This window comes from Tamandua tetradactyla, chromosome 5 (assembly GCF_023851605.1).
Source record: "Tamandua tetradactyla isolate mTamTet1 chromosome 5, mTamTet1.pri, whole genome shotgun sequence".
Taxonomy (NCBI): domain Eukaryota; kingdom Metazoa; phylum Chordata; class Mammalia; order Pilosa; family Myrmecophagidae; genus Tamandua; species Tamandua tetradactyla.
This window is the reverse complement of record NC_135331.1, coordinates 67,347,260-67,371,001: the sequence shown is the minus strand read 5'-3', so window position 1 is coordinate 67,371,001 and position 23,742 is coordinate 67,347,260. Positions and strand designations below refer to the sequence as shown.

The 23,742-nt window shown below is 34.4% G+C and overlaps 2 protein-coding genes across 18 annotated transcripts in view; one reads left to right on the top strand and one right to left on the bottom strand.

Annotated features, from left to right (window-relative positions):
* PHC3 (polyhomeotic homolog 3) overlaps nucleotides 1-23,357 on the top strand; it is a 153,767-nt gene extending 130,410 nt beyond the window's left edge. For 10 of the 12 annotated variants that reach the window (XM_077161006.1, XM_077161003.1, XM_077160998.1 and 7 more), the window contains 3 exons: nucleotides 6,441-6,576; nucleotides 6,668-6,899; nucleotides 12,064-23,357. In XM_077161006.1, the coding sequence (XP_077017121.1) occupies nucleotides 6,441-6,576; nucleotides 6,668-6,899; nucleotides 12,064-12,218 (523 nt within the window). In that variant the 3' untranslated portion in view covers nucleotides 12,219-23,357. Of the gene's footprint in view, nucleotides 1-6,440; nucleotides 6,577-6,667; nucleotides 6,900-7,074; nucleotides 12,023-12,063 lie in introns of those variants that run through there. The other 2 variants (XM_077161005.1, XM_077161007.1) reach the window with 2 other exon arrangements.
* GPR160 (G protein-coupled receptor 160) overlaps nucleotides 20,972-23,742 on the bottom strand; it is a 32,488-nt gene continuing 29,717 nt past the window's right edge. For all 6 annotated transcript variants that reach the window (XM_077161010.1, XM_077161009.1, XM_077161014.1 and 3 more), the window contains one exon: nucleotides 20,972-23,389. In XM_077161010.1, the coding sequence (XP_077017125.1) occupies nucleotides 22,306-23,319 (1,014 nt within the window). In that variant the 5' untranslated portion in view covers nucleotides 23,320-23,389 and the 3' untranslated portion in view covers nucleotides 20,972-22,305. The remainder of the gene's footprint in view (nucleotides 23,390-23,742) is intronic.

Here is a 23,742-nt window from a genome sequence, read left to right as displayed (position 1 = left end):
AACATCTAGAAAAAATATTGACAATAACTTAATGAATATACCAGGCTTACTGTCTATATTTTTTTGCTTTATATAAAATCATGCCCACTTATTGAAAAGACTATCATGTCCCAGTTCAGTGGATTTGGGAAACTTGTCAAAGATCAGTTGACATGGATTTGGTGGTAATCTCTGCACTCTTGATTGGACTCCATTGGTCAGTACTTCTGTCTTTGTGCCAGTACCATGCTGTTTTGACCATGTATTTGGCTTTGTAATAAGCTTTAAAATAGGGAAATGTTAGTCCTCCCACTTTGTTCTTTTTTAGGATATTTGCAGTTATTCGAGGTCTTTTTCCCTTCCAAATGAATTTGATAACTAGCTTTTGCAAATCTTCAAAGTAAGTTATAGGAATTTTTACTAGTACTGCTTTGAATCTATAAATCAATTTTTGTAGAATTGATGTCTTAACTATATTTAACCACCTTGTCCATGAGCAGGGAATATCTTTTCACCTATTTAGATCCCCTAAGATGTCTTTTAGCAGTAGTTTTGTAATTTTCTTTGTATAGGTCCTTTACATCGCTGGTTAAGTTTATTCCTAGATACTTAATTGTTTTAGTTTCTATTTTGAATGGAATTTTTTCCGTGATGTCTCCTCATTTAGGTCATTAATGTGTATAGAAACATTACTGATTTTTGTACATTAATCTTTTATTCCCCAGTTTGCTGAATTTATTAGCTCGAGAAGCTTTGTTGTAGATTTCTCAGGATTTTCCAAGTATGGTATCATGTGATCTGCAAATAATGAAAGTTTTACTTCTTTCTTTCCTATATGAATACCTTTTATTTCCTTTTCCTGCCTGATTGCTTTAGTTAAAATTTCTAGTACAATGTTGAATAATAGTGGTGACAGAGGGCATCCTTGTCTTGTTCCCAAACGTAGGGGAAAAGCTTTCAGTCTGTCTCCATTGAGTATGATGCTGGCTATGGCTTTTTCATATATACCCTTTATCATATTGAGGAAGTTTCCTTCTTTTCCTGCCTTTTAAGGTGTTTTTATCAGAAAAGTCTGCTGAATTTTGTCAAATGCTTTTTCAGCATCAATCGAGATGATCATGTGATTTTTCCCTTTTGATTTGTTGATTTGCTGTACTACATTGATTGATTTTCCTGTGGTGAACCACCTTTGCATTCGTTGTATAAACTCCACTTGGTCATGGTGTATAATTCTTTTAAGGTGTCACTGGATTCAGTTTGCTAGTATTTTGTTGAGAAGTTTTTTGCATTTATATTCATAAGGAATATTGGCCTGTAGTTTTCCTTTCATGTAGCATCTTTACTTGGTTCTGGTATTAACAGTGATGTGAGCTTCATAAAATGAGTTAATGTTCCCTTTTCCTCAAATTTTTTTGAAGAGTTTGAGCAGTATTGGTGTTAGTTCTTTTTGGAATGTTTAATAAAATTCCCCTGTGAAGCTGTCTTGCTCTGGGCTCTACTTTGTAGGAAGATTTTTGATGACTGATTGAACCCCTTTACTTGTGATTGGTTTGTTGAGATCTTCTGTTTGTTTTTGAGTCAGTGTAGGTTGTTTGTGTGTTTCTAGAAATTTGTATATTTGTTGTATATTTTGTTTAAGTTGTCTAGTTTGTTGGTGAATAATTGTTCATAGTGTCCTTTTAAGATTTTACCTATTTCTTTGGGGTCTGTGTTTACGACCCCCTCTCATTTCTTATATTATTTTTTTCCATCCACTCTCTTTTTTTTTCTTTGTCATCCTAGCCAGGGGTCCATCTATTTTATTGATTTTCTCAAAGAACTGACTTTTGGTTTTATTCATTCTTTCTGTTGTTGTTTTTGTTCTCTAATTTGTTTATTTTTTACTTTAATCTTTGTTATTTCTCATCTTCTGTTTGCTTTGGGGCTTAGTTTGCTGTTCTTTCTCTAGTTCCTCCTGGTGAGCAGTTAAGTCCTTCATTTTTGCTCTTTCTTCTTTTTTAATATAGGCATTTAGGGAGATGAATTTTCCTCTCAGCACTGCCTTTCCCACATCCCATAAGTTTTCATATGTTGTATTCTTCTTTTCATTTGTCTCCAGGTATTTGCCAATTTCTCTAGCAATTTCTTCTCTGACCCACTTGATTGTTTACAAGTGCATTATTTAATCTCCATATATTTGTGAAAGTTCTGGTTCTTTGGTGATTATTGATTACCAGCTTCATTCTTTGTGATCAGAGAAATGCTTTGAATAATTTCAGTATTTTAAAATTTATAAAGAACTGCTTTGTGCCCCAGCATATGATCTATCCTAGAGAACATTCCATGAGCACTAGAGAAGAACGTATATCCTGGTATTTTGGTATGTAATGATCTATATATGTCTGTTAGGTCTAATTCATTTATCAAATTGTTCTCCTCTGTCTGGTTGTTCTATCTATAAGAGGAGAGTGGTGCATTGAAATTTCCCACTATTATTATTGAATTGTCTATTGCTCCCTTCAGTTTTTGCTTGATATACTTTGTAGCTCCTTTGGGAGCATAAACATTATGAATGTTATTTCTTCTTCCTTTTATTAATATGTAGTGTCCTTCCTTGTCTCTTGTGATGTCTTTACATTTAAAGTCTAGTTTGTTTGATTCTGGTATAGGTACTCTTGCTTTCTTTTGGTTACCACTTACATGGAACATCTTTTTCCATCCTTTCACTTTCAGTCTGTTTGTATTCTTGGGTCTAAGATGAGTTTCTTGTAAGCAGCATATAAATGTATCATATTTCTTAATCCATTCTGCCAGTCTCTTGTCTTTTAATTGGTGAGTTTAGTCCGTTAACATTCAGAGTTATTATTGTAAATGTATTTCTTGAATCTGATCATTTGGTTTTTAGTTGTCAAATCTATAGGTTCTTTTCCCTCTTCCTCTTTTTATCCTTTAAGTTATCCTTACTGATACTTTTCAATTCTGTGCCCTCCTCTAGAGCTCCGTCTCCTGTCTTCTCCCCCCACCCCGCCCCCGGCTGATAGAACTCCCCTTCTGTAGGGCCTATCTCTGGTTGACAAATTCTCTCAAACTTTTTCTGTCTGAAAATTTTAATCTCTCCTTCATTATTTTTCCCCCCATTGGGCAGGCACTGGGAATCAAACCCAGGTCTCCGGCATGGCAGACGGGAATTTTGCCACTGAACCACCATTGTACCGCCCTCTCCTTCGCTTTTGAAGGACAACTTGGCTAGATAAAGAATTCTTGGCTGGAAGTCTTTCTCTTTTAGGATCTTAAATAATAGCATACCAACTGCCTTCTTGCCTCCATGGTGCCAGTTGAATAGTCTGAACTCAATTTTAAGTGGTTGGTCTTGTATGTGGTTAGTTGCTTTTCTCTTGCAGCTTTCAGGACTCCCTGCTTCTGTTCAATATTTGACATGCTGATTAGTGTCTTGGAGTAGGCCTATTTGGATTTTTTCTATTTGGGGTCTGCTGGGCTTCTTTGTTTTGCATGTGTATGTCTTCTGTAGGAGGTGGGAAATTTTCCTCCATTATCTCCTCAACTAATCTTCCTAGCCCTATACTCCTTTCTTCTCCTTCTGGGACACAGATGATTCTTATGTATATGCACTTCGTTTCCCTGAGATCCAGTTCAAATTTTCCATCTTTTTTGCCCTTTGTTCTTTTGTGCTTATGAATTCAATTGTCTTGTTCTCTAGATCACTTGTTCTTTCTTCTGCCTCTTTAAACATGTTGTTGTTTGTTTCTAGTATATTTTTTATTTCGTCTACAGTATCATTCATCTTTGTGGTATCTGCTATTTTTCTACTTATTCTTTCAGATTCTTCTTTATGCTCTTCTAGTGTCTTCTTGATCTCCTTTATTTTGTTAGCCAAGCCAATAAATTCATTTATGAGATTTATGTGAACATCTTTGACTACTTGTTCCAAAGCCTGTGTCTCCTCCCTTATTTTAATTTGGTTGTTGGCTAGGCCATATCTGCCTGCATTTTCATATGCTTTGTGATTTTCTTTTGGCTTTGAGGTATTTGATTGTCTTGATAAAGCTATTTTGAGAGTTGATTTCCCTCACTTGTTGTTCTAGTTTGCTAGCTGCTGGAATGCAATATACCAGAAACGGAATGGCTTTTAAAAAGGGGAATTTAATGAGTTGGTAGTTTACAGTTCTAAGGCCGAGAAAATGTCCCGATTAAAACAAGTCTAAAGAAATATCCAATCAAAGCCATCTAGGGAAAGATACCTTGGCTCAAGAAGGCCAGTGAAGTTCGGGGTTTCTCTCTCAAGTGAGAAGGCACATGGTGAACACAGGGCTTCTCTCTCAGCTGGAAGGGCACATGGTGAACACGGCGTCATCTGTTAGCTTTCTCTCCTGGCTTCCTGTTTCATGAAGCTCCCCGGGAGGCGTCTTCCTTCTTCATCTCCAAAGGTCGCTGGCTGATGGACTCTCTGCTTTGTAGTGTTGCTCTCTCTGAATCTCTCTGAATCTCTCATTCTCCAAAATGTTTCCTCTTTTATAGGACTTCAGAAACTAATCAAGACCCACTCAAATGGGTGGAGACATGTCTCCCCTAATCCAGTTTAACAACCATTCTTAACTAAATCACATCAACCAGGGAGATGATCTCATTACAGCTTCAAATATACAGTATTGAATAAGGATTATTCTACCTTTAAGAAAGGGGATTTATATTAAAACATGGCTTTTCTTAGGGGGCATACTTCCTTTCAAACCAGCACACTTGTCTAAGTTTTTTATTTGCTTGGGCTTGCTTTGAAGGCTTCTTTTTGCACTTGGTTCATCAGTAATTCCCCACCAAACCAAGGCCAGGACCCCATGTAGGGATGAAACTCTACTTGAGGATCTGTTTGAAGCTAGACAGATAGGTAGTTTGCCATTCTGCATTTTTCATTTCTTCTCAGCAGTTGGCACTCTTGGGCCTTTTCTTCCCCGCGGGCCCACTCTCCTTGACTGCAGCAGCCAGGTGAACTGGATGGAGACCCAGTGCAATTGCGGCCAGGTCTGCTGGTTCCAGTGTGCACAGAAAGCTGCCAACCTGGGGCTGGGTGGTAGGCAGCGTGCATCTCAGCAGTGATTCCATTAGTGGGCCCACTGGGTCTGGTGGCTCACAGGCTCTTGCTTGGAATGAGTTTGGGCTATGTGTGACTGGGTAAATCAGCTGCTCTTGTCCATCAGCTAATCTGGAAATGCCTGCCAGCTAGGCATGGCATAGGGCACAGGGGCGTGGTGTGGGGCAGGTGCATGGTGGGGCACAGTACATGGGGGTGTCTGGCAAGACATGGCTTGCTTCTTCATCCCTCCCTCCCCATCTGTGCACTCCTGAGAGCTCTGGGCCTCCATATGGAAAGGGGAGTGGTAGGTTGTGTGTACTGGCTGAATGGTCTCTGTGAGCAAGGAAAGCATGTTTACTGGTTTCCGGGTTCCCCAGGGTAGCTCTGGGCTGTGAAGCTGATGTAACCGATAACCCAGTTTAGCTGTGGGGGCAGGCAGTTTACCGGATGCGACCTCTTGTCCCTGGTGGAGTCCTGACAGAGCCCATTCACCCCATTCTCTGCATCCCATTTCTTCAGCTTTTTTATCCAGTATATATCCCCATATGGTGTAGAAGATCCTCTCAAGTCATTTGCATCCTGGAACTGCTGTCCTGGTCATTTCTCTAGTTGATTTTTGGAGCAAGGGTGAACTCAGCCTATCCTATTCTGCCATCTTCCTGGAAGCCTAGAGAATGTTTTTTTTTTAACATGGGCAGGGACTGGGAAACAAACCTGGGTCTCCAGGATGGCAGGCAAGAACCCTGCCACTGATCCACCATGGCCTGCCCTAGAGAATGTATTTTGATAAAATAATCTTTGCCAATTTTAAAGAGCTATGTACTTCTGAATTCCCTGAATAGTGGGAACAGTGAATTCCTGTGTAACTTTGAAATCTCAGCTTTACATTTTCACTCTTTGATTTCAATAATATTTGAAAATCTTTGTACTAGCTGTTTAATATTCTCCTATACCTGCTATATTAGTTTATATTTTATTAAACTCTTTTCAGAAATGAGTACTTGGGAAAATTATAGGTTTGAATAAACATCTAAATTGTTAAAGCAGAACTTCTTTTGCTCCTGGAACCCTGCATTATTTTGCTGCTATATATAATGCCTCCTAGCTTCTGTATTTTGCAGAAAGATTCCCACTATCATGCTATTATCAGGAGAAAACATATGTATTCATTCTCATATTGTGAGATATATTATGATGTACACAGAAGCCATGATTTGGCCATTAGCACAAGTAAATCTGTTGAACATTGTGGTTTACTTTAAAGAAGTTATTTCAGTCCTTAATTAAATTTATGCCATTTAATATTCCTAATTGCACTTTAAAGTCATAATTGTATATGAAATGGACTGTTCCATGTATCATTTAAATGTTTTTTCTTACTTGAATTTCTTAGGTACAATGTTAGCTGTTCTAAAAAATTTGCACTTAGTCGTTGGAATCGTAAACCTGATAATCAGAGTCTTGGGCATCGTGGTCGTCGTCCAAGTGGTCCTGATGGGGCAGCAAGAGAACAACATATCCTTAGGCAGGTCTGTAGAAAACTTGCTTCAATGTACAATACCCTCTTCAGAAATGCAAGGAAAGTGCAATGCTGTATTTTACTTGTACTACATTTTCCAGCTTCCAATTACTTATCCATCTGCAGAAGAAGACTTGGCTTCTCATGAAGATTCTGTGCCATCTGCTATGACAACTCGTCTGCGCAGGCAGAGTGAGCGGGAAAGAGAACGTGAGCTTCGAGATGTGAGAATTAGGAAAATGCCTGAGAACAGTGACTTGCTCCCAGTTGCACAAACAGAGCCATCAATATGGACGGTTGATGATGTTTGGTCTTTCATCCATTCTTTGCCTGGTATGTAATTCACCACTTTGTCCTTAATAGTTTTTTGTGCATTCATATGCAGGAATGATGTTAGATCCATCCACATCTATTGCACACAAGGTCTAGAGAAATACTATGTATATGTATTAATTAAATGGCATTTGTTATTGAAATGTGATCTCTTTCCTCTTGCTTATTCCCTCAGCACAACTGGGTATTTTCTCATACCCCCCAAGTTGATAAAAACTGACTAGTCCTGCTTCTGCTGTGACACCTCAGCCGGTGAAGATATTAAAGGTGCTCTCTTCTCTTCAGTCTGATTTCTCTTGAGAGGTCAGTAGAGAGATTGAATCAGACACTTCTTCCCTTTTGGTCTTCTATTCTTCTATTCTAGTTCTTCCTTATTTCCTAATTTAACTTTTTTTTAAAATAGAATTGGAGACTTTTTTTCTTACCTTTTGAAAGATAATCATGATCTTTTAGAATATGGTAAAATTTTGTTTTTGCTTTTTTTTCAATCTAGCTGGTTCTTTTTTAAAGAAGCTGCATTCTTTGTTTCCTTACGATAAATAGACATCAAGAGCACTTCTGGAAATTTTTTTTTTTTCCAATGGACAGCTGAAATTCTGTTATGATACTTCATTCCAATATTGAGGGTGACTTTCTTACTGATGTTTCCCTGTTCCCTTATTTTGGTACTCTTTCCATCAACTTAAGTCTTTGTGTTCTTTATCTTTTTTTCTTTAATGCAAAAATAATCTTTTATATCCACTTTCTCCGAAGTGCTGGCTACTAAAGACAGCTGTGCTTTTTGCTAGTGATGAGACCCACACTGGTTATATGTACTAAGACAATGTATATTTTTAGATCAGCAGATCTTACTCATTTTAACCTTATGAATATGGAAATCAAGTAGATTTTTTAAAATGTTTATTTCTTTTGATTTTACTGTGAATCATACTGTTTTTCTTGACATGAGCTTTGTAGAAGAAAACATCTCATTTGAACTTCTTTGCCAGGCTTATTAAAGTTAGTCCAGATATTTTATTGCTGATTAATCTTTCTGTGAGGGTACCTAATAGCTAATGTGCTGTGCTAGTGAAGAAAACATATTCAGAAATATCACTTATTTTTAAAGGATATCTACCAGCCACTTTACCTTATATACAGAACGCTAAGAAATTTTATTAATTTATCAACAGCTTGTTTTAGAAATGCTAAGAATATTTTACAGGATATGGTCACTTTTAAAGAAAGATGGAATTGTTTAATGTGAGTATACATTCTTCATGGGAAGATTTTTTAAGCTCACATCTGTGAAGAATTAGGGTCTAGTTAAGTGCTGACTATGTCTGTCCAGAATCTGCTTTACAACTGATATATTAGATAGAGCCTGGTGAGTCTTCACTGGTTGTGGTTTTAATATTGAATGAAACAAATTTTGGTTTTTAGATCAGTATAGATCATCTTGAAAGTTAATATGGTGGCTGGGCTTTGATTCTGTAATTTTCAGAAGTAGTCCCAGTCTTCTCCGTGAGGCATGTGATCTGTTTGTGAACCTGATTTCTTATTTGTAGGAAAATATTTCTTTTCTTTTGGGGGGTGTGTGTTGGTTTATTCTGAGGAAAGTAGTGCCAAAGTAATTGACAAATAATAAAGATTGCTGATTCTTCTCTCATTTAGTATCCTTTATAGGAGTAATTTTCCCCCAATATCCAGTTGTCTTGAGGCTACTCTTGGCTGTTTTTTAGAACATTCTTGCAGCAATTGTTTTTTCTTTTTAAAGCCTTCTTATTGCTTATTACTTGAGATACTTGTCTTATTGAGTTCACCTAGACAATTTTGTTGCCAGTTGTTTAGAAAAGATTAGATGTCATTAAGGGAGATAGCTTTATAATTTAGGATTACTTGGCACTGTTTAACAGTCTGCCTAATGTAATTCTCCTTTTCTTTTACGGATTAAGTGGTAGTATTTTCAAACCACTTCTTAGATCCAATAACCAACTTATTTTTGTAACCAGTTGTATCTTCTGTCTCAGAGATTTTGTGCTGAATAATGCCTGTAGCTTAAGATAAATTTTACAACAGAAGATACCTTTATCTTCATTTCTTCATATTCTTCTGGATTTTGTAAATTTCCTTTTGAGCCTCTTTCTGCTTATTCAGGACTGTTTTTCACTCTTGGAAGTCATTGTTTTCTCCCAAACTTATCTCAAAGAACAAGTTTGTAAATTTTGTAATCTTTTTTGTATTTGGTTTTTTCCCAGTTGAAGATAGGCTTTCGTCTTTTACCAGAGTATCTCTATTTACTCCTACATCTTTCTTTTCTCTTTGTATAATGCTGTCTTATGACAGCTATCCTCGAGGGGGCCATGTTAGAATTTGTATGTTGTACACCTGAATCTCAGCTGTTGCCAGAATGAAAAATTATTTTCTTCTAATTTTTTGGGTATTAGAAAGATCTGTACAAGAATAATTCTCTTTTTTTCAACTAACTGTAGGCTTTCTTCTTTAACTCTTGATAATAGTGAATTCCTTTTGCAAAGATCAGTTTATTCTGTATTTATTGATTTGTGAATCTGCAGATATAGTTTCTCTGTGGCATATAAAGTAGAAATCATCTCAGAAAATATGAGTAAAACATTACTGTTTTTTGTAATACTAATATTGGGATTCCCTTTATCCTGTACTCTTGAGGGGCAGATAATATCTTTTCATCCGCCATATCGAGGTCAGTTTTGTGAGATGTTTGGTTTTGGGTTTGTTCAGCTGGAAAAGTGAATCTGGACACTTGTAAGGTTCATTTGGACCCAACTGTGCTGCCCTTGCTTCTGCAGTAAAGCCACCTAAGCTGAATGGTTGCTTTAGATGGTATATGTACTGTACATGTTCTCAGGACTCCAGCTGTTTGGCAGAAACAAATGCTAATATCAGAAATTCACAGAACATTATTAGTAGTTCAGTATATCTTAAGCACCTAAAATTTTCTTTTTATTTTTCTCTAATGAGTTTCTGGAAGCATACTTGCCTCTGCATTTTTATTTTTTAAGTCATTTTATTTTCTCATTTCTAGGCTAATGTAACTTCCCTTTTCTGTGGTTAGTTTAAGAAAATTGTCTAAAATTTCAAAACTTATGTATTCCTATTTGATCTGTGTTCCTTCCCAAAAATCTTCTTGACATTTACTGTCCACCTGCAAGAACATATTTGACGAGGGATCTCATAAAACAGAGAAACAAAAAAATATGCTATATATTTTCCTCATGTAGACTCCTTGTTTCTATTCCCAAATGTAGCTCTTATGAACCTCATTACTTCTCATTGCTCCTGTTTTCTGAATCCTAAGTCCTACCCTATCTTTCTCTTCTTTTCTTTTCTGTGTTCTTGTAAGTAAGACTGAAGAGAGAAGAATATTAGTTCTTTCATAAAAAGAAGGATGAAGTCACAACTAGATGCAAGATTAGTCAGTTTTGTCTGCCCAGTTTTGTTGAGAGCTACCTCTGAGAAAAGAAAAGGGGCTTTTCTATGGTGAGTAACCCCATTTTAACTACATAATTTTTTTTATATGGTAAATGGGCAAAGCCATTAAAGTTTTGTAAAGGGAACCAAAATATTAGTTTTTTAAAGTCTGAAAAATTATTAACATGGAGAAATTGAAAAGCTGGCTGCTATTCAAACTGGGAAGACAGAACCAGCAGAAATGGGGAAACAGATAACCAAGAGAAAAGTGGCCACCTAGCTGAACAATGGAGGAAAAAAATGTTTGTATTACCTTTACAGATAGCTCTTTTATAGCAGATTCTAGTTTTGTTCATTATTTATTCATTCCTTCCTTTATTAAAAAATATGTGTATTTAGCACCTATAATGATTTATGTTTCATGCTGAGGTTACAGGGAGACGTCATTATACATGTAAACAAAAGGATGATATATTTGCAATAGAAAGGATAATCATTGTAGCAAAGTTGTAGTGTCCAGGGGTATAATGTAACATTTCCATTTTTCGTTATCTTTTTTGTTACATTAATTTTTTTTTATTAGAGAAGTTGTAGGTTGACAGAAACATGTAGAAAGCACAGAGTTCCCATGTATTTCCCCACCTTACAGTTTTAGTGTTTTCCCTTAGAATACTCACTTGAGTAAGAAAGATTTTAGGCAGTAGTTTTTATTCTTAAATTTCATTTTCATAATTTTACTCTCTCAAAAACAAGCTTCCATATTTTTCTCTTCTCTCAGCTTCCCAATTCACTGACTTCCCTACTGGTTACTTTACCCTTTGTGGGGAAGTTTATCGAGCAACTTGGCATGCAGAATTTGGTAGACAGTAAAAACATTTGAGGTTTAGTGGATGCGAACATTGTTAGCTGCTAAAACACCGGTTTTAAACTAAGGGCTATAAGATATTGGTTATTTGACAAGAGATTTGTCAGCAGATGCATAATTTCAATGAGAATTTGTTTTCATATCAAGTTGAGATGAGTCCAATTCCTACCAGTGAATATGAGTGATGTTACAATTTTAAGTTAAAATTGCAAGTTGAGCAGTGTAATACATTTCAGCAGAATTACAATAGATAGATTCTATAATCTTGATGGATTTGTTTTTTCCTGATTGAACAATAAAAATGTTTCAGATGTGCTTGGCAGTTGAAGATCGTAAATTAGAATAAAGTATTAATGACAATGAATGTGGTAATCTGGTACTTGAGAAACTATTTCTAGGTTTTTTAAATGGAAGACTATTTTATTTATTCCTCTGTACTTATATGTGAAAGATATTTTATAAAGATAAGTTCATGAGGTGTTATAACTGGTTACTTCATACCTACTATATATTATGGCATGCTTTGAAGTGACACCATAGTTCTTTTCATATAAGAGATGTTATGTCTAGACTGATCACTCTGTATATTTTACCTGACTCTTACTAACTATATCTATAATATTATTTTTAGAACAAGAATTTCAAGTAAATTGCTTTACCTGAATTTCAAATTAATCCTTATTTTCAGAATGTCAACAAATACTTCTTCTTCTGGAGTGAACCCAAGATGATATATCATAAATAAATTTCATTTATTTCTCAGCCTGTATTTCAGATACTCAGACCCAGTGAATGCATAATGTGACTTTTAAAAGTAATATCTGATTGCTATATATTACTTCTAACTTCCTTCCTCTGATCAAATTCCAGGCTGCCAGGATATTGCAGATGAGTTCAGAGCACAGGAGATTGATGGACAGGCCCTTCTCTTATTAAAAGAAGATCACCTCATGAGTGCAATGAATATCAAGCTAGGCCCAGCCCTAAAAATCTGTGCGCGCATCAACTCTTTGAAGGAAAGTTAACAGGAACATGAAGCTTTGTGATAACAGCATTTTTACTCTCAAACAGACTTGTAAGGTAAAGGTCCAAGTCCACCTAGAATAATTACACTTATTATGGTAGATAGCCAAGCACATTGGAATCTCTGCATCAGATGTTGACATTTCTTCTACAGATTTAATTCATCATACATTTTCATAATTTGCCAACATTGGTGAAATTAATTTTACAGGTTACATGCAACACTGAAAGACTTGTTATAGAAGGTCATATTTTTCAAACAGAAGTGTTGTACTAGATAATTTTTTAAAGGTGATGTTTATCATAAGTATAAATCCTTTTAAAAGTAATTTAATTATTTACATTTCTCCTTTATTGATTCAGTTTTATTATACATTTTTGTAGCCTATTAACTTAGTTTTCTAAAGATTGTCATAAGAGATAAGTAATAATTTAGGAGTCCAGTGACTAGAATTGTATGCAATGAGTGTACATTTTTAAAACACGTCCTTTAGACAAATGTTTTTGTCTCTTAAAAAAAACGATTGTATTCTAGCATGAACAATACTGATCTGGAAGTCAGAAGAGTTCATTTCTATTCCAAACCTGACCAAGAGTTTGATTTGACAGGAAACGTTAGGTTTTGCTGTTTTGTACATGTAGAGCAGTAGTTTTCAGTGGGTAGGTGAGCGTGAGATTTGCTTAGGGTGGGCATGGGGGCTTGGCAATGTTGAAACAAAGTTTTGTTGTTGCAGCTGGGGATGGGGAGTTGCTACTGTCATCTAGTAGGTAGAGGGTGATGTGTTGCTAAATATCCCACAGTGCACAAGACCACCCTCCACAATAAAGAATTTATGTGGCCCAAACGTCAACCAATTCCAAGGTTGAGAAACCCTCATGTAGAAGCAGTACAAGTGTTGCTTTTTCTCCCCAAAGGGACGTTTTGAAAGGATAGTGCATAATAAGAAATACACATATAATGGATAATTATTCAGATTAATGTTTTGGTATTTTATCCCCTTTCAGGCAGAGTAGAAAAAGGAAAAAAAATCTCCATTTAATTGGCCCTTAAAAATAAGAACTAGCATACAAATATTTGGACTCCCAGAAAGTACTGATTTATATTATCTTTCATATCTCTACTACTCTGCACTGATGAAGGCATAAATATGATTATACCTCATGAACCAGTGCACAATCTTTGCTGGCAAGAAATAGTTTGTAGATGATATGTGCTCTGAATTTTTTCAAGTGTTGAACATGCTGAGACTAGCTAGAATGTTTATTCCTTTTCCCTTTAATAAACTGTTGCATGTTTCCTGCAAAGCACTTACCAAGTTATATCTCTTGGATGACTAGATATAATTTTGTGTATATATACAGCTTTCAGGAGGAAAAAAAAAATTTAAACCTTTCATTGTACAAAGTTAATGTTCTATAGAATTAGGACATTGAAACAATTTGTGGAAACCCTGAGAGCTTTATAGCCCAGGATGTCAAAAATTGTATTCAAGATTACGCAGGGTTTTTTTTTTTTTAATGCTAATTTTCTCTGTATCGTTCGAATTTTAGTGTATGTGCTGCTGAAGCATGCACACAGGTTTTAATTTTTCTTACATCTTATCTTGACCACACAGTTGAGGTATTTTAATAGTTGAAAGAACATACTCAGATATTTGGGAGAAATTCAGTAAGGGGAAAAAAAATCCATGAGTTTCAGTCATTTCCATTGCTCTTTTCAGAAAGATTCTGTTGAGCTTAAAGAAGACTAAAGGGTCACTAAAGATGTCAGGTATTTATCTTTTGGCTTTGTGTACATTAGAGAGTGTTGATTATTTTTATACAAAAATACAGCGGGTAATTTTTTTAATCTTTTAGATGCCTCTTGTTTGAATGTATGCGTTGTGGGATTCTTTTCTGTAGTATTGTTAAAAAAAGAAAAAAAGGTTTACTGATAGTTACGTGTAGGATTAGAATGTGCAATTTAGTGTAAGGCTCATGTTCCAGACCTACAATAGCTTGTAGTCTATGTTACATATTTCTTTAGATCACATTTTAAATTATTGGATTAAAGTTTCAAGGAAAAAGTAGGTACTTTATAGTCAGTTTTCTTTTATTAGCAGTTGATCATTATGACAGAGTTGTCAAGTGCTTGATTTTCCCCTCATCTTCTTGTTAATTAAAGAATACAAATACAGGCTAAACAGTAGTAGAAGATGGCCCCACAGTAAGGGGACAGGAGTACAGACGAAAATCTCCCTAGAAATTGAAACTTTATTATAGGTAATCCACAGACAATTCATTCAAAATTTATTTGGTTATTCCCTTAGTGAAAATTATTTCCTTTAACTATATTATCTATAGCTTTTAAGGTATTAACTTTGAGCTGTGTTAAGGTTCTTCTTTTAACTCACCTGGGCCTAGGCTAGCACTGTTAAGTATCCAAGAGGGGCTTCTCTGTGAAAGCATTTTATCATTGATACTAAGGATAGTCCAGATATTCTGTTTTCCCTGTTCCAGACATACGCAGAAAATACAGTTTGGTGTGGGGGGGCTCATTTTATTCTTCAGTAAATAATCAGTGTAGGTCTCTCCACTGATACAGCTGTTTCTGAATGATTTAACATCCTAGTTTCAAAGCTTCAATTATATATAATAGATATGTAGATTAAGATAACACCTGGGTATCCTCCACCTCTCTCCTGAGCTGTAAGCACAGTTTCACCAATTTAGTATGTGATATATGTGGGGAGAGTGTAATTATTTTCATTTTTTTTTCACATTACTAATTTTTTTTTCCAGATTTTGACTAGGGAGAAATAATGACAAGCAGAGGGGACACGGGAGGATCTTCCTATTTTTGCTACCCAACTTTGCATTTCTGATCTCTTTTAAGTGATACACTCTTTTTGTATTGGGGAAAAACACAAAAACTAATTGCTTTCAACATTATGTTCCTAGGGAAGTAAACAAAGAGAGCTGGTTTGTACAAAATTTTATCTCTTACATGACATCAGTTTTCATCAAGCCTTGTGTAACTCTGATAAAATCAGGATAGCATGAGACAGTGTGGTGACCCAACAGTGGCTTTTCTAATGGCATATAATTATTTCTGTTAATCTTGTTTGCCCTGGCATCCTCTAAACAGAACTTTTTTTTTCCTAGTTCCAGTTCAGGCTCTGTCACCTACGGGTAATAAAGGTGAAGTGAGAGGAAAGGAATGTTAGTGAAGAAGCTTGAGAATAGGAAAGAGGCAGACAATCTGTAACAACCTTGTAGATTGTTATAAATAAAGGCATTTTTAAGATAGTATTTCATTTGTTAGGTTGTATCTTAGTCTGAGAATTTGGTGACCAAGAATTACAGGTTTCTCTTTGCTAGCCCAGTTGTCAATTAATAATTAATAAAAGCCTTACTTCTTTTTCTTTCTGGTACACAGCAGTGATAATGATCATGAAGTGAACTGTTTAACTCAAATTCATCAGCACTGGCATTTTGTAAATCTCTTTAGAGTATTTTATTTCATCTCAAAGATTGTGATTCAGTTTAGATAAGCACAAATACAGTGTAAAGAAAAGTAAATATGCAATCTTAGGGAAATTTAATTTCACCTGTTAAAGCTGTACAAGTTTTAGAAATGTCTTTGGGAAGATGTTCCTCTGTTGTTAGAGGTCATAAAATGTATCAGTATACAGTTACCTTAATAGCAGCAATATAAGCCATTTCTTCAGTTAAAGAGCATTTAAAATTATATTATCGTTTTTGGAAAAAGTTTCCCAAACTTCTAAAATTTTTCAGTTTTATATATTATTTATAAGAGTCTACTTATTTTACAATTAGACTTTTAACTTTTGTGGGGAAATCTGTACAACACTAATATAAATATGATCATCATATTCCAGAGAAAACGATTTGAATTTTTCTGAATTTTGAAGTTCCAGTTTAGTAAAAATACATTAAAATGGAGTCCTTCCATTAAAAAAAAAAAAGCCCTTTTTAAAAAAGTTCTTTTTAAATCTAAACCTCACTTCTCTAATGAAAACTCTTCCATCCTCCTCTGTACTTTTGGAACTAGATTTCAGTCCCATATTTTTGGTAACTTTTGGAATTTTTTTGATGAATTTGTTTTACTCCCTTCTTATAGCTTCTGAACATTTTATGGGAACTAGAAATAACTTAAGAGGTAAAAATTAGGTTCTGGCTAATGTTTTATACTGTAGACATTTTTTTCTACTGCCTCTGCAAAGTATAGCTGTTGCTCTCAGTGACACTGTTGGTATTCAGTATGAATCCATGGATAGAAAACTGCTGGTACAAGGATTCTTAAACATGGTGTTTAAAAGAATAGTTATGAATGAATTTTAATTTAGAAAAAATTTTTAAAATATTATTATATTAATATGGCAGCATTGTAAATATGAGCAGTATATAGTAGGCTCTTTAAGACCACCTATTTAAACTGACTCCAGTAATAAGAATTGATAGCCATCATTTACTGGCTTAGAATTATACTCTACAGAACATTATCAGTGTTAGATCCGCATTTTGGGGGCTTTAAAAGCTGTGTTTGTAAGTCAGTGGGGCTTATTGTCATCTGTGAAATAAACAGCCATCCATTTTAGAAAGTTTTTTTTTTTTTTTTTTGGTCTTGCCTCAAACCAGAAGTGTTTAAAATATTTGTTTAGAATGCTTTTCTTAAAATTCTTTTTATTTTTCATCATATTAAATAATGAGTAAATACTCTACTTCTATAGTAAATAATAGATGAGCATAATCATTGAATTAACATGAAAAGTGAAAATAAAGTACACTGGCCTGGAGACTGGAGTTTTACTTCCAGTCGGTTAATTAACTCCGTTTGACACCTTGAGCAGTTACTTGGCTTTTTACGTGATTTTCCTCTTCTGAACATACAGCATGGGGCCTATACTACTACTTCAATCATTTTTAAGGTACCTTCTTGCTCTAAAATTATGATTCTAGGTCACATAGTGGGGTAGTTTTAAAGTTTGTTTCCACTTCCCTTTCCCTTTTTAATGGTTCATTTTATACTTGAGAGCTTTTGCTAAAAGATAGTTATTATTAAGGATCCCTTTCCTGGATTGCAGTGTCTTTGTTCTCCTAAAGATTAAGGTAGGAGATTCATACAGAGAAGCATATAAGGACATTTTCCTAAAGGTTGATTGCTTGTTAAGCACTGAACATAGTCATTTATGCTGTATTCATTCACTCAGAAAACCACTGAGACAAGTTACCTCTATGTGACTTAAGGAATTAGTAAGAAGTAAAAAAAAAATCTTCCCAGACATAATTTGATTATGGCTTAAATAAACATGGACATAGTTATTACTTCATGTACTAAATTTTTAAACTTGGAACTGAGCAGAAATTTGCTTAACCATCAGGTAAAGGAATAAACTAGATTATCTCTAAGGAGTCTGAGTGAATCACAATTCCTATACCTTACTTCACATACTAAACATCAAACGGACATATATGCACTTAGGTGACAAAATTAAGGGTACCTAACAATAAGGACTTACATTTTGAAACTATTATGACAGTCCATATTTCACAGAATTATTTGAACACCTCAGTCTATTACTAGAGGTGTTGCTAATATGGGACATGTAGCATTGTAGCAGAACAATGCAAAGAAGCTGCTACCCACTTATTGTACATTTTTAATTACAAAACCTTTATGCCCAGTATTAACAGTGTAGCAACTCAAAACTGAAAAATTTCAAAGGAGATTGCTGAAGCAGAGTTTGTTATTTAAAAAAATTTTTAAGCAAGAAAAACTACATAAATAAATTTTACTGTATTTTAAAGGTTATTACAAATATCTACATTTTAAAGATTAGTTAGAATCAGTAATGGAAAGCACATGTATTGCATAGTAAAAGGGTATCCTTTAAAATGAAGACTGATAAACATAAAGTTCTAATCTTCGGTTGACAAATAGTTGGGGAGTAAACACTGAACAGGAGAATGGATTATAGAATGGGTCAAGGTCCCCTACCCTTTGGAATTCTGAATTTGCATTGTAATTCCTAATAACACAGCTTTACATTTAACATTAAATTGATACTTAGATTCTCTCCATGAAGATACAAAATCAAAATTTCTAACATAAAAAAATCATTTTTATATCATAGTTCAAGCTTTTAAAAGCAGGAAAATGTCCAAATAAATCTTAGATTAGTATTTATACCAAACTGATTGAGAAAAGGAACCAATATCCAAGTAGCCAGTTACTCTGAGTTTTAAAAAATTGTTCCTTGATATTGGTTAAAATTACTTTTTGTTTTCATTTCTTATTTTTCAAATAGTTCATGTTTAAAACACCTATTACATATGTACTTGTATATGTATTGTTTAATTTTAAAAAGTAGACTATGTGCAAAGATAGTATAATTTTGGAGAATATCTGATTTCCAAGATACTTAGTTAGATTCCTAATCACCTCATTCAGAAGTTTGGTCTTTTTGTTTTCCACTTGTAGTAAATTCCATAAATTATCCTCAGAGTAAGGATCATGCTTGTAGTTAAGGTCAGATGTTGTAGATAGCAGGGCAAGCAAGGAAATGGATACTGACACTGTGTAAGGCATTTGAGGCTTCCTCGATGAATTTAGTCCTTTTCTTTGTGCTTGTTAAACATTTTTAAAATTATGAATTTAACAAAGGCAAATTGTTGGGATAAACAAACTGATTGGTTTGGGGATGCTTCAAGCACGTGTTGACTTTTTTGGGGGGAGGGGGTGTGTGTGCATGGTCTGGGATTTTTTTTTATTCCTCCTGTTGGTTCCTCTCTTGTTCTAAAATAGGACTTGCATATCATTAAAATCTTACAAAGATGACCCACCTAGGATGAAAACAGCACCACCAAGGGGAAAAAAAATTTTTTTTTTTATCTTTACAGAGTCAAATGTTAAGATTATATATAGATGTATTCTTTACATTGGATATTGTAATAGAGTCCTTCTTACAGGATATGAAATAGTTTTAGCACTCTTAGAGTATTAGAGTTCCTAGATTGGTGTCTATAGCTACAGTTTTAAAATGTATAATCTGAAAAATGACATTAATTTTACATTATAAGAGCACACCACGATCTCTGTAAAAAGATTGACCATTTGGTGTATTTTTTTAAGAAAAAGAGAAAGCACTTTCATATTAACAAGTAGCATGTGTATGAATTTCAGATTTTCATATTTGTTGTGTCTGTATCAAGTGAAGTAAAAATGATCATTCAAATGTTTGTTGATGGCAACATTTACTATAAATTAAAGCACCTTATATTCTGCTGCTTAAATTTGCTTGTAATTGCACCTTTGTTACCTGCACATTTTCACACAGTATACTGTTGTAACATTGCTTCATGTGGGTCTGGATGGAAGATTAGTTGGCCTACAGAATCATTTATTTATATTGTTTATATTACAATAATATATTATAGACCAGTTGTAAGTTCATTTCTTTACAAATAAAAGCCTCTTCTATTTGGCTGGACTATTGAATGATTTTTCTATTTTTAGTTTTTGAGGTGGGGGGATTCTCTTTTGCAGTAAACAAACATATGCGAATTTTAATGGGGAGTTTGAAATAATTATGAATTTCCCTGATTCAAAAATTGTAAAGATATCAACCTTTACTACATGAGTATAAGATATTAAAATTTTTTCAATCCCATATTTTCAATTCAACCACCTATGGAAAGCTACATTCAGGGGAGAAGATGACACAGAAAAGTAAGGGGGCTTGGTTCAGACATTCTAAACAGTTTCTCACACCCAATCATTCTCTTCAACATGTCAGTATTTCTACTGGTCTTTGGATGCAATCAGCTCACTATATGCATTTGGTTCTTATAGAACAATCTCATTTTTATTCCTGTGTTCTCTAAACAGTTTTTAAGATGGGTGTCCCTCAAGTATAGTGCTTATGTCTCTGCCCTGTAATGTCAATTTTGTTAACCAGCCCTGACCACAGGAGTGGGCATATGATTCAAGCCAAGCCAAATAGTCATTCCATGGAGCTTTACATTTGAAACTAAGGGACAGATGCTTTAAATTGGAAAAATAAAGTCCCAAGCTATTCAGTCAGCCAGAATGCCTACTAGGTGGAAAAGCAAAAGCAAAACTGATATCCAGTGACTGTCCAAGTTAACCTGTTATTTTTCCAATATCCTGCTTTTGTTTGAATGGCTCAGGTTGGGTTTATATTATTACTTGCAACTCAAAGAATTCATGGCTAGTTATCCAGCAATTTCCCAAATTGTCTTTCATAAATGACTAGTGTTAACTGAAAAAAAGACTGTGTGGTCAAATAAACTAAACAGCTTTCTTTGCTATAGAACTTCAGAAGCCTTCAAGATGTTCATGGGCACTGTGTATTTTCAAGTGAAAAAATAAAGGAAAAATGTTCTTTACATTTGACTATGAAACGATTCTTTAGTATGGGACTAGTGACAGGAGGGTAGTGGAGTGGAATGATAAAGAACATGAACCCTGGAGCCAGACTTTTATGGACTATTTGAATCCCAATTCCCCCAATATACTAGCTGTATGACCTTGAGTGAGTTACCTAATTTCTTTGTCTTAATTTACTCACCTGTAAGACGGGGATAATAACAGTAACCACTTCAGAGAGTTGTGAAGATTAAAACAGTACTTGGTACATAGGAAGCATTTTCTAATAAGCCTTTGCTATTATTTATTAGTGGCCCATAGCACTTGATTTAGGACATTTTTCAAATAATGGAAAGCAGTCTACTTGTGGATCATGAACTCTGTGTATTGAATCACAAATATCATTTAAAACAAAATACACTATAGAACATATCTGTATATAACACGTAAGTATTGTTATGAAATATACATCCATCCATACATAACTATGTATTACAGTAATGATATAAAAATATACTTTACTATATATAGATGTTGAAAAATAAAAAGCCATCAATTTAGGAACTGTTGGTTTAGATTAGAAGTTTTTAAATTACTTTGGTATAAGCAATGTATATTAGTATTTATAAATAGTGATCAAAATATATATACTTTATCATTCACAAAGTTCTTTAGATTATTTTCCCATTCATATTGCTTTACTGTGGTGGCTTTCAACCTGGAGCAGTAAAGCAGGGGAGGTTTGGCAATCTCTGAAGACATTTTTGATTGTCAAAATTATTTATCAAAATTATCACTCCCTTCCCCAGGAAGGGCATCTAGTGGGTAGGAATCAGAGATGCTGCCGACATCCTACGACATACAGGACAGTTCCCACAACAGAGAATTACCCAACCCCAAAATGCCAATAGTGCCAAGTTTGAAAAATTATACTTTTTAAAGAGTGTGACGCATTACTAATCTGAGTATAATGTGATATGCATGTGACATATAACTGCAGGAGACCTATTTTCTACCCCCAGTTCTGTCAGGCGAGCAACCTAAACTCTTTTCTTCATAGATTGGTGTCTATAGCTACCGTTTTAAAAGGTAGATTGGAAAAGGAATATTCATTTTAAGAACAGAGATATATTATAAAAATAGCTAAATTTAATTTCTGCTAGTCTTCCTGTTTACTTTAAAGATTAATTATACCAGGTCATTTTAAGAAAAAGATCTTGATTTTGTTGCTCTGAATTTGTTAAAAATGTTTATTTACGTTCATGTCTGAAAGTTGGCATTGAATCTCAGATTTACATAACAGTTTGCACCTTTTACTTGTTTGGGTAACACAAATATTAGTATAACTAAATGTCAACCCACTCTACTTTAGTGCTGATAACTAACATTTGTAATTTGCAACGTTTCTAAACGGGTATGAAAACTTTCTCTTGGAATTCTTTTGTTTTTAAAAAAGAAAAATATATACATATTTTAAATATCATAGTGCCAAAAATCATTCTATAAAGCTATGAAAGTTGGAAGGGAAAAGCTTCAGTTCAGGTCATATTTAATGCTTTAAATCATTAAGGATCAAACTCTAAATCACTACTATACCACATGGCATTTTTCAATGTCCTAAGTCACTCTCTCCTTTTTGTAAAACTGTGATTCTTACTGTAGTTGTAAGACTTGATTCGTTTTAAACTGCAACCAAATTAACAAATTATTATTGATAGGGGCTTTTCAGTTTGCTCAAGATTATGAGTTATAAATGGAATGAAGCAGCATTTCCAGCTGACAAATGGATCCACAGGTAATGCAATGTCTCTTAAACTAAGCTTGTGACAATTAAACCAATAAACTGAAGCAATGAGAAAACTGTTAACAAAGTATAACCAGGGAATGTTCATCTCAATATAAGCTGGAATCTCTACTTTCAGTAAAAGGATGAATACTTGAAGTAGCACAAATGGGAACCAGGTACCAAAAAAACATATAATGAGCTTGGGCAACAGTATTTTCTTTGAATTCACTATATAATTAGAGTGGGATGAAAAGGGAAAATATAGGATAGCCTCATTCATATATGATGTTATCCTTATAGCCTGTACCAAGGTAACAACTTCTGACCAAGAGGCTATAAAAGCAATAAATAAAATCATCATCATGGAAAATGACAGCCAGTAACTCTGAATGCTGACATAGAAAGGACATTGACAAGAATAAACATTCTGTGCTTTCAGGCTTTGGTAGATAGCTGAGTCTCCCAAAACATAAGCAAGGATTGAAATCCAAATAAAAATTACTATAAAGAAATAAAATAATTTTTGACATTTAAAAGGAAACTTAGTGGTTTTAGAGAAATTCAAGTAATAATCTATGCAAGCTACCAGGACAACTGGATAATGCAAAAAGCCATATGTAAAGGAAATAATTTGAGTAAATAGGCAAATATGGTATTTAGTAAATCTAATGCCTAAAATTACAAAATCCCTAAAATAGGATATAAAGGAAATGTTTACCAAAAGTAAAAGATCAACAAATGCTAATGAAATGCAAAAATATTCCATAAAATATTGATAGGTGTTTTTTCTTATTCTTAGTATGAGGATATTTAATAATGTCTTCCCAAGTATTATTAAGAACAGGAGACAGCTAACATCTAGGGGCTGCGTTATGTGATGTAACTGGTACTGAAAAGAGCAGTTCTTTGAAGAGAGAGTAGTCATTTTTAGTTAGATTTCAGGTCTGTTGAAACACATGTGATTTTAAAACACTGCTTCACTTTATTTTCCATCCCTGTAAAAAAAGTGAAAAAAAACCTTTATGTTATCTTGCTATCTTTACTTTGAAACTTAACAAAAGCAAGCACCTCTATTATATACAGGAGCCAAAATATACACCTAAAATAGCAGCCTGACAGTAGCAGGCAAAATAATTACGGACACCTTTACCACAGTCCCCCTCCCTCCCCATGCCAGACATTACTCCACCCTCCTTTTTGTCTTAATAGTAGTGGATCCTCATTGTACTATCATGGTGCCAGAGAAGGAAAAAAATAATTGCCCAAGGCTCACATTTCCAGCTAAGGTTAAATGAAGTGACAGTCTACCTTCCTGTTTCTAGTTTTCATTCTGTAAACAAATGCCCTT